General features: G+C 45.3%; 1 protein-coding gene across 5 annotated transcripts in view; it reads right to left on the bottom strand.

Annotated features, from left to right (window-relative positions):
• The window catches only part of ADAM11 (ADAM metallopeptidase domain 11), a 137,013-nt gene that overhangs the window by 65,627 nt on the left and 54,309 nt on the right, over positions 1 to 17,077 (bottom strand). For all 5 annotated transcript variants that reach the window (XM_061591304.1, XM_061591302.1, XM_061591303.1 and 2 more), the window contains exon 16: positions 1,973 to 2,049. In XM_061591304.1, coding sequence (XP_061447288.1) covers positions 1,973 to 2,049 — 77 coding nt within the window. The remainder of the gene's footprint in view (positions 1 to 1,972; positions 2,050 to 17,077) is intronic.

Here is a 17,077-nt window from a genome sequence, read left to right as displayed (position 1 = left end):
GGAAGCCCCACTTCTTATTTGTGTCCTGCAGTCTCAGGTGTGTGGGGTTCAGCTGTAGTTATACAGTGGAGAGAAGCAGACATTTTGTACATGCTCTTGCGTTTATTATTAATGTGTCCAAAGCCTCAGATGTCACATTCTGTTTTCATATATGGGGATGGACATCTCTGGAAGTTCACAAACAGGGCGTGACTATTTCTTGCTACTCAGGAGTATACCATCTGGCAATGCCATCTTGGTATTTTGGCTAATAGCCACTGATGGACTTGCCGATAATGACCTTGTAAAATCCTTTGCTAAAGCCATATCTGAGCTAACAGCATATCTTCTGGCACTGAATTCTTCACAGGTTCTCAGACAGTAGTCTGCAGATCACTAGGATGATGTGTCGAAAGGATGCAGAACAGTTGATAATATCTGTACTTGGTCTTGGTCTTGATTTTTTTTTTTATGAAAAAGATCAAGGCAGGTTATTTAACAGGCTAACAAAGCCCAGGCCTAGGGCCATGATTTTCAAGATATAGAACTGATGCACTCTACTATTTTTTCCCTACAAACTTACCTGTTAAAAGGGGCCTTCTCAGCAACTGAACTAAGGCCTGTGATTTTCATAACATGGCACTGATTTTAACAATGATGCCAATGCTGATAGGGGAAAATATGTATTAAGTTGTTTAGCGAGACCTCCAGCAATTTTCCAGTGGTCTGCAAAACTGAATTTGGCAACCGCTGTTATAAATTATACATTATATGAAGATGCCTTTCCTTTTGTCTGCCCTGAATCTGTTACCTGTCAGTTTCATTGCATGACCCCAAAATCTAACATGGTTATTTGAGAAAAATATTTTCTCTGTTTACTCTTTCTGCCAATAACCCTTGATCCACTTAGTTCCCCCTTTTTGTACCTTTTTCATATTTCATAGATATGATAATAGTTTTGGATATGGGGCAACTTAAACTGAATACAGTATTCTGTATATGGCCATGCTATAGATTTGTATAGTGGCACTATGATATTTACTGTTTACAGTTTTAATCCCTTTCTTACTAATTTTTTACACTCACTTTGAAGCCATACTTGCCAGGTGTGCAGATAACACCAAGCCATAGTTAATGCAAGCCAAGGTTTGTAAACCAACAACAAACCATGGCTTATGACCATGATTTTTTATGGTTTAATAAACCATGGCTCAGCATTACATATGAACCAGGCCACTGGGTAGATGTTTATAGTGAGCATTAACCTATATGGCCCCAAGATCTTTTTCTTTAGTGGTCAGAGCCCATTTTGAAAGAGTGAAGTCATTGTGGCACTGTAAAATTGTTGCTGGATTAGGAGCCAAGCAATAGGATCAGCAATATCACATGATGCAACTCCCGCTGGACTGTTCCACTTCCTACCACAGAAGAGGATATCACATATTAAAATAATAAGTTGCCTTATACTGCGTGACATCATTGGTCTATCTAGCTCACCTCTATCTATTCTGATTGGCAGTAGCTCTCCTAGGTCTCAGACAGGGTCTTTTTAGCCCTACTATCCAAGAAACGTTTAACTGGAGTTCCCATGGATTGCTATGCTGGGACCTTATACATAAATGCATTTGTTCTACCACATGTTTGAATGCTCCCCATATTTAAAAACAAAAAAATACAGTGACATGTTGGTTTTCCATGTGCAAGGAGGAGAATTCGAGCCTTTGACATTGTATGTGTGTTGAGCTGGATTTTTTTTAATGTGGAAGAACATTCCCTTTCCCTTACCTAGATTCCGAAGTGGTACATTCTGTCAACTGAGGCATCACCCGATTCTGCTGATCCTGTACCTTAGTTCTAAGCCCTCCCCTCATCTGCTTGGGAAGATATTCATGACCACAGAACTGAAAGTTTCTGACTAGCCAATACCCCCCCCCTCCACACACACTGGAGCTCCTACATCCAAACCTGAAGGAAAGCCACAGAGAATACTTACTGATTCAACTCAAGGTCCAAGGTGAAGGCTGAGCCAAAGGCATGGATGAGGAAACTCACCTGGGCCAGATGTATAACCTGTTGGGAACAAAGAGAGAGAGGATTAGGTTAGAGTGACGTGTTCCCAAGTCCTTCTTTGGCATTTACCTTTATTTTAAGTTGCACTCTGCAGACATATTTAGAACAGCGAAGTGTAGCCAGGAAATGGGGGTGGGGGGGAAGATGCGACATTAGATTCTCTTTTCCCTAGGCCCTATATATGAGATTTTTCTCTCAGACAAAGTCATCTCCCATCTTCATTGCAGAACGTGTGGTAGTGTTTGCCATTGTTCTATTGTTACACTTTCCTCCTCAGCAATTAAGATGCTCATGAACATTCCATGGCATCAGAGCAACTTAGCCAATAGGTGGTGGTGACTGTTCAAGACAAGCAGGAGGCAGATATACAAGGCCCATCCATACCTAACCGCAAAATCCACATTTGGTTGGTGGCCTCGAGATCTATACATGTCCTGTTTCTGGTCAGATTATTGTGAAAACCCAATTATCAAGCATCCATATGTGTGGGCTTTTTTAAAATCTAAATTGCTTTAGCATTGGCCATCCCCCTAAATCCACTTCTTTTCACTGACTGGTCCATAATGGTCGTTTGCTTTTCACACATAATGGTCATTTGCATTTTTGGAAGAGCACAGAAATGTATATCTTTTTTCCCCCATTTCCACATGCAGCGCCAGCCCCAAACATGCCAGGGCCCTTGAGCACAAGCCTGCCCAGGTGCCGGTGCTCCCCTTCCGCAATTCGCAGCAGGATCGCTGCCGTGGATCACACGGTGAGAGCTCCAGAGCCCCCGCCATTCACTTGCTCAACCTACCATTCTTGGCTGTTGTGCGGTTGCATGCTCAGCGCTGCCCTTAACCAAGACGGTGGCCGAGGTTTCCCTAAGGGGCTGAAGCCTCTGCTGCCATCTTGGCTCATGGCAGGGATGTGCACATGTAGCATGCATACATGCCATCAGCTAAGATGGCGGCAGAGGCTTCAGCCCCTTAGGGAAACCTCAGCCGCCATCTTGGTTAAGGGCAACGCTGCGCGTGCAACTGCACAACAGCCGAGAAAGGTAGGTTGAGCAAGGGGGCTCCGGAGCTCTCGACATGCAATCCATAGCAGCAATCCTGCCGCAAATCGTGGAAGGGGAGTGGATGGGCCCCTTAGGGGTCCCTGTAGCCCCAGGGGCCCTCGGCCAGGGGCCCACCTGGCTGCTCTTTGGAGCCGGCCTTGCACACAAGTGCAGGTTTGTGGATGTGCCATTAGGTGGGAAGGAGACAGGGGGCTTGGCATATGATGGAGGAACGCCCATAGACAGCCTATTGCAGGAAAGTCCACAGCATTGCATCCAAGCACATGAACGTTAATGTGGTTGATTATCGATACAGGAAAGTATATCGGTTTTTCAGTGGTATTTCTAACGAGAATTTGTGAACGTGAAAAGCTTGCAACATCATATGGATGATGGTGAATTAATGACACAAAGCAATCACATTGCAGATTATACAGTCGTATGGCCAGGCCCACAGTTATTTTCAAGTTTCCTAAATACTGAGCATCTCTATAAGGCTTTTTACACGGCAGGCTTTGGCTTCATAAGCTGTATTCACTGTATCAGGATTCAGACTTAGAATTTATGGGAAGGGCTGTAGCTCAGTGGTAGAGCACATGCTTTTCGTGCAGAATGTCCCAGATTCAATTCTTGACATCCCCAGATAGAACTGGGACTCCTGTCTGAAACCCTGGAGGGGTCTAGTCTGCGTCTAGATGATACCGAGCTAGATTGACCAATGGGTTGATTCAGTAGAAGGCTAACAACAACAACAATAGCAGCCTGCTCTTCACCAGCAGGTCCCAGGGTGGGGTAACAGAAGTCTAAAATTCAGTATTAAAAGCAATTAAAACAAATTACATTCACAAGTATAGGGTGGGTACGCAAAGCACACATCTCAAGTGCCAAAGGCCAGGGTAAAGAGGTGTGGCTTTAGCATTTGCCAAAAGCTGTACAGCTAAGGCGCCAGGTGCACCTCTGTGGGGAGGGAATTCCACATCTATGTTCCTATGATGAAACAATAATTTACACTGAATACTCCAGGGCCTGTGTAGAGTGTAACAGGGAAAGGCCATAGCTCAGTAATAGAGCACCCGCGTTGCATGCAGAAGGTCCCAAGTTCAATTCCTGGCATCTCCAAGTAGGGTTTGAGAGAGTCCTGCCTCAAATCCTGGAGAGCCACTGTCAGTCAGTGTTAACCAGTGGTTTGACTCAGTATAAGATAGCTTCCTATGTAATTCCCTCACCTTCGGATTAAACATACTGTCTCCATACATCTCTGAAATTATGGGTTTTTATATCATGGCTTGAACTAATGCATCTCTCTCTCTCTCTCTCTCTCAAACAAAACAAAACAAAACAAACAAACAAAAAGCCAATAACCTGTGTACATATCCATCTAGAATAGGAGCAACGATGTCTGGAAAAATTGCCAGCTATCAAACCAAAAGTCCATCTACCCAAGTATCTGGTAATCAGAGATATAATGCCTTTGAATAGGGAAGTTTCATTTGGCTCTCATGGATAATAGCTGCTAGAAGGCTATATTCCCCCACACATTTGTCTAATCTCTTTTAAAGCCTTCCAAGCCAGGGGTTCTCCTCACACCTTGTGGCAGTTAATTCCATAAGTCAATGCTATATTTTGCGGTCCTTCCTTCCCTCAGTCCAGAACTTATCACCAACACATTTTACTGCATGAGTTCCAGGACCAAATCTCAACAGAGAAAAAAGCACAACTTCTGTGAGGGACATGTTTCTGTGGGGAAATAACCTCATATAGGGCAAAGCAGTGTGCTGTTGGCAGGAAGGCTGGGTACTGGACTGTTCAGTCAAAACAGTAATCAGAATGACGGGAGAAAAGTTAGGCAGCAAGCTAAAAGCTTCTGAGGTTGAGCCTTGGCTCATATTAAGCCCTGCTCAAATGCTGCTGCAGCAAATTGGGGTAATGCAATTTTTGGCTGTATAATAGGGAGGGGGAGGGGGGAGTGACTAAGGCTGGACGCGAAGGTTCCTCAAACATTAGAGTCAGTTCTGGTTTCTCTGTTGGGTGCTCTCTCCTATCCCGAGGGTGGAGGGAGGAATAAAAGAGAGAAAAAATGCAGGGTGAAAGTTACAAGAACGTTTCAAGGACTGAAAATTAAGATTTCCAGGGAGAGACATCAAGAGATCAACATATTTAGCTGCAATCAAAAAGATGACTGAAGGGTACAACACTTTCACTGAATATTCCAAACAGAAGGAACCTGTTCAAACACTTGCTGTGGACTGGTTGATGCAGCCAGTTTAGCATCTCAAAATAAATTTGTTCAAACTCCAGTTTGTAAAGAGATTCAAGGATAGGGGGCTTAAGTGGGGCATAAGAATGGTAAAGGAACCCTAGCAAGGTTTCAACTTGTCTTCTCCCCTCCCAAGATTCCAAGATAAACGATCATGTGTAAACAAACAGCAGGACTTGTATCTGGTGTGCAGAGTGGGGTGGAGTGACCAGTAAGGTAGCCAAGTTTGCATATGACACCAGATTATTCGAGGTGATAAAAACCAAAGTGGACTTCAGTGTCTAAATAATCTCTCCAAATTAAACAAACGGGCAACAAGATGGGCCCCTTCAGACTGTTTGTGTTTGTTTGTGTGTGTGTGTATTCTGCAACATGTCATCAATGCAATAACAACACATTCGTGGAATTAGTGGCTATATCTTCATGAGCACAAATGAGCATGAATGCATAATAAAAAGGACGTCTGGAGAGGCCCAAATGATGCACAATGGGACAAGAAATCCTGACATCACATATACACTGATGGGACCTGAACTAACTAGGAAAGAGATCTTGAAGTAAATACAAATGTCAACCCAGCACAGGACAGCTATGACAGAGACAAATTCCATGATGGGAGGTTTAAGGAAAGGGTCTAAAAATAAAACTGCCAGTATCATAATGCTCTTGCACAATTTTATGGTGTGGCCACACTTGTCATACTATGTATACTCTTGGCTGCTACATCTCAGAAAGGATACAGTAGGGCCCCGCTTATACAGCGGGTTCCGTTCCGGACCCCTGCCGTAAAGCAGAAATCGCCATAAGGTGGAACCCCATTGACTTTAATGGGGTGCATCGTGCAAAAATGCCACAAAAATGCCGCAAAAGCGGCTTCTAAAAAGGGGAGGAAAGCCGCCGCATTAGCGGAACGCCGGTAAGCGGGGCCCTACTGTACTATAGAACTGGAAAAGGTGCAGAAAATAAAAACCAACATGATCAGAGGGCTCCCCTACAATGAAAGGAACTTCTTGACAGTAAGGTAGGGTTGCCAGGTCTCCGGTTTTTGGCCGGAGTTTCAGGGAAAAAGGGGCCGTCTCCGGCCTCCGGCAATACTTTGCTTAAACTGGATGATCTCCGGCTTTTCATTGGCCGCCTTTCCGCCCTTTGTCATTGAGGCAGGGAGAGCTGGTGCCGCCGGGGCCGGGCTCTGTCTTCCCAGGCAGCAGCCTGTCTTGGACAGGGGCAGGCGGGAGCGGCAACGAGGGGCTGGCCCTGGGCGCGCGAGGCGGGCGCTGCTTAAAAGGCCAGTCGGGCGAGCGCGGCGCTGTCATTCTCCCTCCTGCTGTGGGCGCCGCTGGGTGGGAGTGGCCGCGATGGAGCTCGGCGGCGGCGGCGGCCGCAGCATCTCTGGCTGGGGAGCACATCGTGGCCGCTGCCACCCAGCGGCGCCCACAGCACGAGGGATGAAGCGGCCGGGCGTCCTCAGGGCTACGAAGGAGCTGGCCCCATCCGGCGTCCACTGCTGCTGTGGGTAGCAGGCTGGAGAGAGAGAGAGAAAGAGAGAGAGGCTGGAGAAAGAGAGAGATGCTGGAGAGAGAGAGAGAGAGGCTGGAGAAAGAGAGAGATGCTGGAGAGAGAGAGAGAGAGAGGCTGGAGAAAGAGAGAGATGCTGGAGAGAGAGAAAGAGAGAGAGGCTGGAGAAAGAGAGAGATGCTGGAGAGAGAGAAAGAGAGAGATGCTGGAGAAAGAGAGCGATGCTGGAGAAAGAGAGCGATGCTGGAGAGAGAGAGAGAGAGAAAGAGAGCGATGCTGGAGAGAGAGAGAGATGCTGGAGAAAGAGAGAGATGCTGGAGAAAGAGAGAGATGCTGAGAGAGAGAGAGAAAGAGAGCGATGCTGGAGAGAGAGAGAGAAAGAGAGCGATGCTGGAGAGAGAGAGAGAGAGAGAGAAAGAGAGCGATGCTGGAGAAAGAGAGATGCTGGAGAAAGAGAGATGCTGGAGAAAGAGAGAAGCTGAGAGAGAGAGAGAAAGAGAGAGATGCTGAGAGAGAGAGAGAAAGAGAGCGATGCTGGAGAGAGAGAGAGAGAGAGAGAGAGAAAGAGCGATGCTGGAGAAAGAGAGAGAGAGAAAGAGAGAGAGAGAGAAAGAGAGAGATGCTGGAGAGAGAGAGAGAGAGAAAGAGAGAGAAAGAGAGAGATGCTGGAGAGAGAGAGAGATGCTGAGAGAGAGAGAGATGCTGAGAGAGAGAGAGAGAGAGAGAGATGCTGGAGAGAGATGCTGGAGAGAGATGCTGGAGAGAGAGAGAGAGAGAAAGAGAGCAATGCTGGAGAAAGAGAGAGATGCTGGAGAGAGAGAAAGAGAGAGAGGTTGGAGAGAGAAAGAGAGAGTTTGGCCCTAATCCTCAGTTTCTTACTATTTCCTCTGGATAATTGCACTGCTGGAAACGGACAGAATCATCATGTAATTGTCTTTTCTTGACAGGATGTGGGAGTGAGATTGAAATGACAACAAATAGGAATGTGTGCCATTGTTCCATTTTTCTGCACATTTCCCATCTCCCCAAAGCAGCCTTCCCCAACCTGGTGCCTTCCAGATATCTTTGGGCATACAGCTGCCACCAGCTAACATCTGGAGGGCACCAAGCTGGGGAAGTCTGCCCTAAATTGTCAGCTGCTTGAGGTCTATCAGATCTAAGCATATGGTCACCCTGTTGTGGGAAAGTTCCCATTAAACTGACTCGTGTTGTCTCATTAAGTCTCTAATGTGGCAATTTAAGCGAACAGACCTGATCTTGTTCTGGGTTTTGGACTTCCAGCAGGGGCTTAGACTAGAAGGACTAAAAGGCCCCTTCTAGCTCTGTGATTCTATGCTACATGTAAGTGTGTGTGTGTGTGTGTTACACACAAACGCACAGGCACACACACAAGCATACTTTTTTTCTTTGATCAATTTTGCTTAGAAAAAAAGTGTCTTGTTCTTGTCAGTTGACTTCCTTTTTTATTCTTTGTATGTACTTAAACAAGCTGGTCTGTTTTAAAAGAAAAGCTTGGTGGTGTTTGTGAGAGCCCACGAAAGAGCAATTTCAGGTAACTGCCACAGCCAAATGGTTAAGAATTGGCCTTATGACATAATGTGTACTGGCTGGTCTCTACAGAATTCCAAACACCATTTCAGACTTAAGGCTGCCATCTATTATCCCAAAGGCAGCCAAAGTAGCATCCTCCAGATATTGTACTAAAACTCCCATGAGCCCTATCCTGCTTGGCCAGCAATCACAATAAAGTCCAAAAACTTGACTGCATCTGTTTAATTATATGCATGGAAATGGAAATGGACTGCCTTCAAGTCGATTCTGACTTATGGCTACCCTATGAATAGGGATTTCATGGTAAGCGGTATTCAGAGGCGGTTTACCATCTAAGGCTAGTACTCCCCACCTTGCTAGGGCCTGCTCAGCTTGCCACAGCTGCACAAGCCAGTCCCTTCCTTGTCTGCAACTGCCAGCTGGGGGAAACGGCTCCTTGCGACTATGCACCTTGCCCACAGGTGGCAGGGCACATAATCCCTGAGCCACTCACTGTGGGAGTGATCTTTAGCTGACCCTTGACATCCAGGAGACACGAGTGGGGATTTGAACTCATAGACTCTGGACTCCCAGCCAGGCTCTCCTCCCCACTGTGCTATACCATCTGTTGCATGAGCATACAGTTAACATACAACTGACTTCATAGCACCATGCAGATAACTGGCTCACTCTGCATTAGCATAGCTGCTGCAAGCACTCTTAGTTCATTTTTACAAGATAGTTCAACATGCTATCTTGTTCATTAAAAAAATGCATTCATTCCTGACTTTACCTCTTACCACTTCTCCAGGCTGTAAAAAATAAAATAAAACACCTTCCACTTTCCTTTTTTGTATCTTTAATTCAGTTGTTGTTGTTAATGTGCCTTCAAGTCAATTTCAACTTATGGTGACCCTATGAATCAGCGACCCCAATAGCATCTGTCATAAACCACCCTGTTCAGATCTTGCAAGTTCAGGTCTGTGGCTTCCTTTATGGAATCAATCCATCTCTTGTTTGGTCTTCCTCTTTTTCTACTCCCTTCTGTTTTCCCCAGTATTATTGTCTTTTCTAATGAATCATGTCTTCTCATTATGCGTCCAAAGTATATGTGTCCAAAGTCAGAGGAAGGCAATGGTAAACCACCTCTGAATACCTCTTACCATGAAAACCCTATTCATAAGGTCACCAAAAGTTGGGATCGACTTGAAGGCATTCCATTTCCATTTTCCATCCATACTCCCTAAGATGGTGAGAAGGAATGACCTTGTCACTTCAGCTGGACCTCTTTTAGGTAAGAATTCTATTTTAATTTCCAATCAGAAATTTTTTTTTGAATGGTATGCTGCATGCAAGCGTGGTTGATACAATGTATCATGCTTCATGACGTCACTAGGGCCCGCCCCATGATGTCACTAGGGCCCGCCCCATGACATCACTAGGGCCCGCCCCATGACATCACTAGGGCCCGCCCTGTGATGTCACTAGGGCCCGCCCCATGACATCACTAGGGCCCGCCCCCATTTTCTCAGGTTTTTTGATGGCTCCGACCTGGCAACCCTACAGTAAGGGCAGTTTGGCAATGGAACCGACTGCCTAGGGAGGTGGTGGGATCCCCTTCGCTGGATGTCTTCAAGCAGAGGCTGGACAGCTATCTGCGGGAGATGCTCTAGCTGTGGATTTCCTGCTGTGAACAGGGGGTTGGACTCGATGGCCTACAAGGCCCCTTCCAACTCTATGATTCTATGATAGGTTACAAGATCTGGGGCTTTTTTATTTTAGTGGGGAGGTGACTGGGGAGAGCATGATAGAAGTTTATAAAATTATTCATGATATGTAGGAAGTGGGGAGAGACATTTTTCTCCCTCTCACATAATATTAGAGCCCCAACAGAACAGATTGGCCAGAGATGCAAGATAGACAACATAAAAGTGCTTTCTCCATACAGATTATAATAAATGTTATGGAACTTATGTCACAAGATGGTCACTAGCTTAGATGACTTTAAAAGGGGTTTAGACAAGTTCGTGGAGGATAAGGCTCTCAGATTATTAAGTCATAACGGCTATGTGGAACCTCCAGGTTTGGAGTCTGTATGCCCCTGAATTCAATTTTCTAGCAGGAGGCAACAAGGGGAAAGGACTACTGCCTTCACGTCCTGCTTTTGGGCTCCCCAGAAGCATCTGTTTGGCACTGGTGGAAACAGGATGCTGGAGCAGATGAACTTTGTTTGATCTAGCAGGCAGGGGTGTGTGTGCGCACATGCACATGCATGGGAGAGGAAGAAACTACTGCAAGATGTGGCAGCAACTTTAAAAAATAGATTGGGCAAATTCATGAAGGACAATTGTTACCACCGATGGCTAAATGGAACCTCTGTTTAGATAAATAAATAAATAAAATTTTATTTGTGAGTCGCCTATCTGGCCGAATAAACGGCCACTCTAGGCGACGTACAATATCATGATAAAATACAATATAACCAGAAATATAATAATTAAAATTAAACAGCACTAAACAACATTAAAAACTGACCTATCCCCGGAGATCCCATAGGCCTGCCTGAATAGCCAGGTCTTTAAGGCCCGGCGGAAACCTGTCAGGGAGGGGGTGTGATGGAGATCATAAGGAAGGGAGTTCCAGAGGGTGGGGGCCACAATCGAAAATGCCCTCTCTCTGGTCCGCACCAGCCTAGCTGTTTTAACTGATGGGACCGAGAGAAGGTCTTGTGTGGCTGATCTTGTCATGCGGCCTAATTGGTGATGCTGGAGGCGCTCCTTCAGATAAACTGGGCTGGAACCGTATAGGGTTTTAAAGGTCAGTACCAACACCTTGAATTGGGCCCGGTAAACAACTGGTAACCAGTGTAGATCCACTAACACCGGGGTGATATGATCATGGCGACGGCTGTTCTTAATCAACCGCGCCGCCGCATTCTGTACAAGCTGTAATTTCCAGACCGTTTTCAAGGGTAACCCCATGTAGAGTGCATTACAGTAGTCTAAGCGAGAGGAGACCAGGGCATGTATCACCCGTGGGAGCAGATGGACAGGAAGGCAGGGTTGCAGCCTCCGTATCAGATGTAATTGATACCAAGCTGCCCGGCTCACTGCCGAGACCTGAGCCTCCATAGACAGCTGGGAGTCAAGAATGACCCCAAGGCTGCGGACCTGGTCTTTCAGGGGTAATCTTACCCCATTAAACATCAGGTCTATATCCCCCAACCTTCTCTTGTCCCGCACGAGCAACACCTCGGTCTTGTCGGGGTTCAGTTTCAGCCTATTCCTTCCCATCCATTCACTTACAGAGTCCAGGCACTTGGACATGGTATCCACAGCCAACTCTGGTGAGGACTTAAACAAGAGATAGAGCTGAGTGTCACCTGCATATTGGTGACACTGCAGCCCAAATCTCCTGATGATGGCTCCCAGCGGCTTTACATAGATGTTGAATAGCATGGGTGAGAGGATAGATCCCTGTGGCACTCCACAATTGAGAGGCCAAGGGTCTGAAACCTCATCCCCCAATGCCACCCGTTGATGTCTGTCTGAGAGATAGGAACGGAGCCACTGTAAATCAGTGCCCCCTATTCCCAGTCCTCCCAGACGATCTAAAAGGATACCGTGGTCAACGGTATCGAAGGCCGCTGAGAGATCGAGGAGGACGAGGAAGGTATATTCTCCTCTATCCAACGCCCTCCTCATATCATCCACCAGGGCGACCAAGGCTGTTTCAGTTCCATGTCCAGTCCTGAAGCCCGATTGGAATGGGTCTAGATAATCTGCTTCATCCAAGTGTGTCTGTAACTGTTTGGCCACCACAGGATGCAGGATATAGCCTGGTTCATGACAAAACTTCATACAGTCATCATTCCGGGGGGGGGGGGAAGACAGGGAAGACATGATCATAACAGATTCTCTCCCTAGCCCATGTACATTTCCTAGACAGTGTACGTGTGTAGGCAGAGCTTGGAAAAGTTACTTTTTGAACTACAACTCCCATCAGCCCCAGCCATCACCATGCTGGCTGGGGCTGATGGGAGTTGTAGTTTAAAAAAAGTAACTTTTCCAAGCTCTGTGTATAGGCTCTGTATGTGTGTGCCTTCTACCTTTGGGAAGAGACACATCTGAGGGGGTTGCTCTACACCATCCATGGGCCCCACCTGGTAAGGAGATGAAAACAGAGGTCCCAACTCACATCCAGCTTTATTCCAGAAATGTTACTTCACATTATCTAGTGTCACCTCAGGCCTCACTTCCTCCCAGCACCATGTCCTTTAGCAGACCTGCCCTTCTGAGGGCTGCTACAGCACTCCAGGGGAGGCTTTTCCCCAAAGCAGACAGGGACTTTCAGCTCTAATGCTGTGGCAAGCTTAAATCAAGGACTCATATGCCTCTGCCAGATGCAGAGGGGCTAGATAAGCCTAGGCTACTGGTATCCCTGCTCTGCCCACATCTGATATGGCCTAGGAAAGAGCCTAAAGAGAACCTCCATCATGGAAGGAAGGACTACTTTTCCCCATCCTCTTCCCCATCTCCACAGGACTCCCTCCTCTCCTTCCCGCTCTCTGAAACCTTTTATATCCTCCTTGATTCCCCTTATTTGCTTCTGCCTAAGACACAACAGCTGAGCTCTTTCTCTGCCATTAGACAGCTGGGGAAAGTGCCTCACCCTTCTTCTCCCACAGGCAGAGTCTTCAGAAAGTTTCCAAATGACGGCTCCTCAAGAGTCATTGTCTGGGTGTTGCCAGCTGGTGCAGACTGGGGCCTACTTAAGGAGCCAGGGGTCAGCAAAGGACCAGTGAACTCTGGTGGCCCTGTGTATATACTTTGTATGCAGGGACTGTGCAGTCTAGTGAAAACACATAGGTCGTAGTAGGCTTGCCACAGTGATCCTGCTTCTCCCATGCATGTTAAATGTATGCTCTTATGTTCACGTGAACATGACTCAAAATGGCCAGGTTTGGGTGGAGGAGTTTAACAGGATGACTATCTCCATCATGCCCTGCTGAGAACATCCCTTTGGAGATCAGGCTAGCCCCTGTTGAAGACAAACTATGGGCCTGACTAGGCCCACATTCACACCATACATTTATTCCACTATTATTCCACTTTAAACAGTCATGGCTTCCTCCAAATCCTGGGAAGTATAGTTTGTGAAGGGTGCTGAGTGTTGCTGGAGACCCCTACTTCCCCTCAGAGAGCTACAACCTCCCAGAGTTCTCTGGGAAGAAGGACTGACTGTTAAACCACTCTGGGAATTGTAGTTCTATGGAGAGAATAGGGATCTGCTAACAACTCTCAGCACCCTTCAGAAATTACATTTCCCATAATTCTTTGGAGGAAGCCATGACTGCTTAAATTGGAATAGTAGAATAAATGTGCTCTACGTGGGACTGCCTCTGAAGACGGTTCGGAAACTCCAGCTGGTTCAATGTGCTGCTGCCAGATTGTTAACTGGGGCGGGTTACAGGGACCATACTACCCCTCTGCTAAAAAAGCTCCACTAGCTGCCATTCTGTTTCCAAACACAATTCAAAGTGCTGGTGATGACCTATAAAGCCCTATACGGCTTAGCTCCAGGCTATCTATCAGACCGTATCTCCCAGTATGAACCTGCCCGGGCCTTGAGATCTTCAGGAGAGGTCCTTCTCTCAGTACCCACCTCCTCTCAAGTACGATTGGTGGGGACACGGGACAGGGCCTTCTCGGTGGCGGCCCCTAGGCTGTGGAATGCTCTTCCTAGGGATATAAGAATGACCCCCTCCCTGCAGTCCTTCCGGCGTCAAGCAAAGACTTTCCTATTCCAACAAGCTTTTGGTACTGACGGTTGCTAAGTTGGGACTGCTGGGAACTGCACTACTAATGCCGAATTTTACTATTTTTAAATTGGTTTTGCTTCCTTTTTATCTAGCAGTATGATTGGTTTTAATATTGGATGTAGTTTAATATCATTTAAATTAGATTCTGTATGTTTTATGTGCTTTTATCTGGAAGCTGCTGCAAGTTCCAGTACTGGAAGGATGGCGGAATATAAATAAAGAATAACTAACTAACTAAATGTATGGTGTGAATGTGGCCTCTATGGACCATTGGTCTCATTTAGCAAGGGCCACACTGTGCTTTCCAGGAGAGGGCCTCCTGCAGATACCATCTTATCAGGAGGTCCATTCCATATGATGTCAGAATTGGGCCTTTAGTGTGGCAGCACCTACCCTTTGGAACTCCCTCCCATTACATATCAGACAGACACCATCTCTGTGGTCTTTTTGCCATCTGTTGAAGATTTTCCTCGTTCAACAAGCCTTCTAAGTGGAGATTTTTATCCCAATTGGTATTTATATTGGATTTGAAATAGTTTTTATATAAGCAATTGTTTTATATCGGTTGTATTGTATCATGCTAATAACTTTGAAGTGCTTCATTGGAAGCAATTTATAAAAGAAATACTAATGCAAATACATCATAGATACATACTAATACTAATACTAATACTAATAATGTTGTGATGCAGCCATGTGTGTTTACTTACACCGGGGTGGTGAACCTATGGCTCTCCAGGTGTTGCTGGATTCCAACTCACATCAGTCCCAGCCAGCATGAACAATTTTTTTAAAAAGCTGTCACCACATCTTGTGACAGTTTCTTTTTCCCCCCAAGGAGATTAGACAAGGGTGGCTATTTAATGAGCATTCATTCCAATTTGTTTGCAGTGGGAGTTAGATGTTGTTGCATCAAAGCAAGAGTTATCCCACCCTTTTAAGTGCATTTTCCTATTGCTTTCCTTACTGCAAAAAGCCCAATCTTGGAAGGAAACAGGATTGTTTCACAAGACCTCCCAATCAACTATAATTGCAGAATCTGCATTTGCTAGTATGCCAAATCCCATGCCAAAATAGCAACAGCCTGAAAGCACCTCATGTCTACCATATTCACATATGCAAAGGTGTGTGTATGGGGTGTCTAACTGTTACCCCAAATGGGGCACAAGTGGGTGAGGGAAACTGAACTTTTCCTGATGTTACCTGCTGTCTGCTGTCTGTCATCGCAGGCAGTTTTCTCCTTGGCCCAACTCACTTTTGGCGTTTGGGGGGGGACTGGGTGAAAAGTGCCTGAACTGACAGAGGATAGCAAGAGAAAACAGAGGAAGAGAAGAGAGTTCAGATCCCCTCACCTGTGCTCCTTTCCAGGTAAAAATGACACAATATCCTCACATACCTTTATGCATGAATAGCCAGGCAGACACATGAACAGCAAATGCAATTAGATTTTTACTGATTTTTACCTGTGTTTCATTCATAGTTATAAAATACTTGTTTTTTAACAGTTTTGTGGATTTAGCTGTGTTTTATCAATAATTTTATTGTGTACACCTCTTATAAAACTCTCTTTACACGGCCTATAAATCTTTCTAAATAAAAATATGGCAGCCCACTTATGTTTGGCCCTTGGGATCTGTAGGTTTGAAGCTAGTAGATATTTATTTATTACGTTTATATAGCCACTCCATAACAGTTCTCTGGGTAGCTCAGAATGCAAAAAATGATCAACATTAAAAATGCAGTTCAAAACAATAAAAACTATAACTAATTAATTACATTAAATGAATTGGCAAAGTGACTAAAAAAATGCTTTGACTACCAAGTAAATCTTGAAAAGTAATTGTACATGACTAGAATTAAAAAGTGCTGCCTGACCTGAATTCAGATGGACAGACATCACAGACTTAAATTTATTTAATACATAATTCTGATAAGTATCATTCTGTGGGGGAAATCTGGGAGCCTCTAACAGAATTATCAGTATTCTCACTCAAGAAACCATAATTGCCAGGATTCTTTTAGGGGTACAAAAATGTCTAGTGTAGATACATTCAGAGAAGTAGGGGAATTGGGTTGGTTTGTTTTTTTAACACAAGCACAATTCAGAGGTTATTGTTGTTGTTGTTGTTATGTGCCTTCAAGTCAACTACGACTTATGGCGACCCTATGAATCAGCAACCTCCAACAGCATCTGTTGTGAACCACCCTGTTCAGATCTTGTAAATTCATGTCTGTGGCTTCCTTTATGGAATCAATCCATCTCAGAGGTTATTACTGTCTTACATTGCTATTATTCGGGGATAACAGCGAGGGTTGTAGGATTGAATATGTTGGTAGCTGCAGTTTCTTAAGGGAAGAGTGAGAAAAGCTGCAACTTTAAATTCTATACAATTATTTTAAGGTATAGAACCTCTGCCTTTGTTTTCATGTGGCCAGCCTGATGTAATGATGTCTTTCTCCATGCTTTGTTAGGTTTTTAGAAATTTCACTGTCACCCATGTCACTCTCTGCAAACAAAGCAGGTTGATTTGAGTTCAGGGGTTGTTAACATGGCCAATGTGGGTGTTATAACCAGTGTCTTTTGCATCCAGACAAATACCAAGATGTGTTCTTGGGTCATTCTCTTTCTCATCTAATCTCTAGAATCTAGCCTCATGGTTTCCAGATGAATCCTAAAAACATACAGACATTTATTTTAAATTGGGATAATGTGCAGTGATGTCCACCCTGTGCAGAATTTGGAAATCCTTTTGAGTATCTCAGCTTTCCGATTAAAAAAAAATCTCATCTGAACAGTGTGGATCAGCTGAAAAGGGGAGCTTCTCTGTCCAGGTATATGCCTTTCTATGTGTCCGCATGCATGTGA

This window comes from Rhineura floridana, chromosome 11 (genome assembly GCF_030035675.1).
Source record: "Rhineura floridana isolate rRhiFlo1 chromosome 11, rRhiFlo1.hap2, whole genome shotgun sequence".
NCBI classification, from domain to species: Eukaryota; Metazoa; Chordata; class Lepidosauria; order Squamata; family Rhineuridae; genus Rhineura; species Rhineura floridana.
Note: the sequence above shows the minus strand (reverse complement) of the source record. Positions and strands in the feature narration are given on the sequence as shown.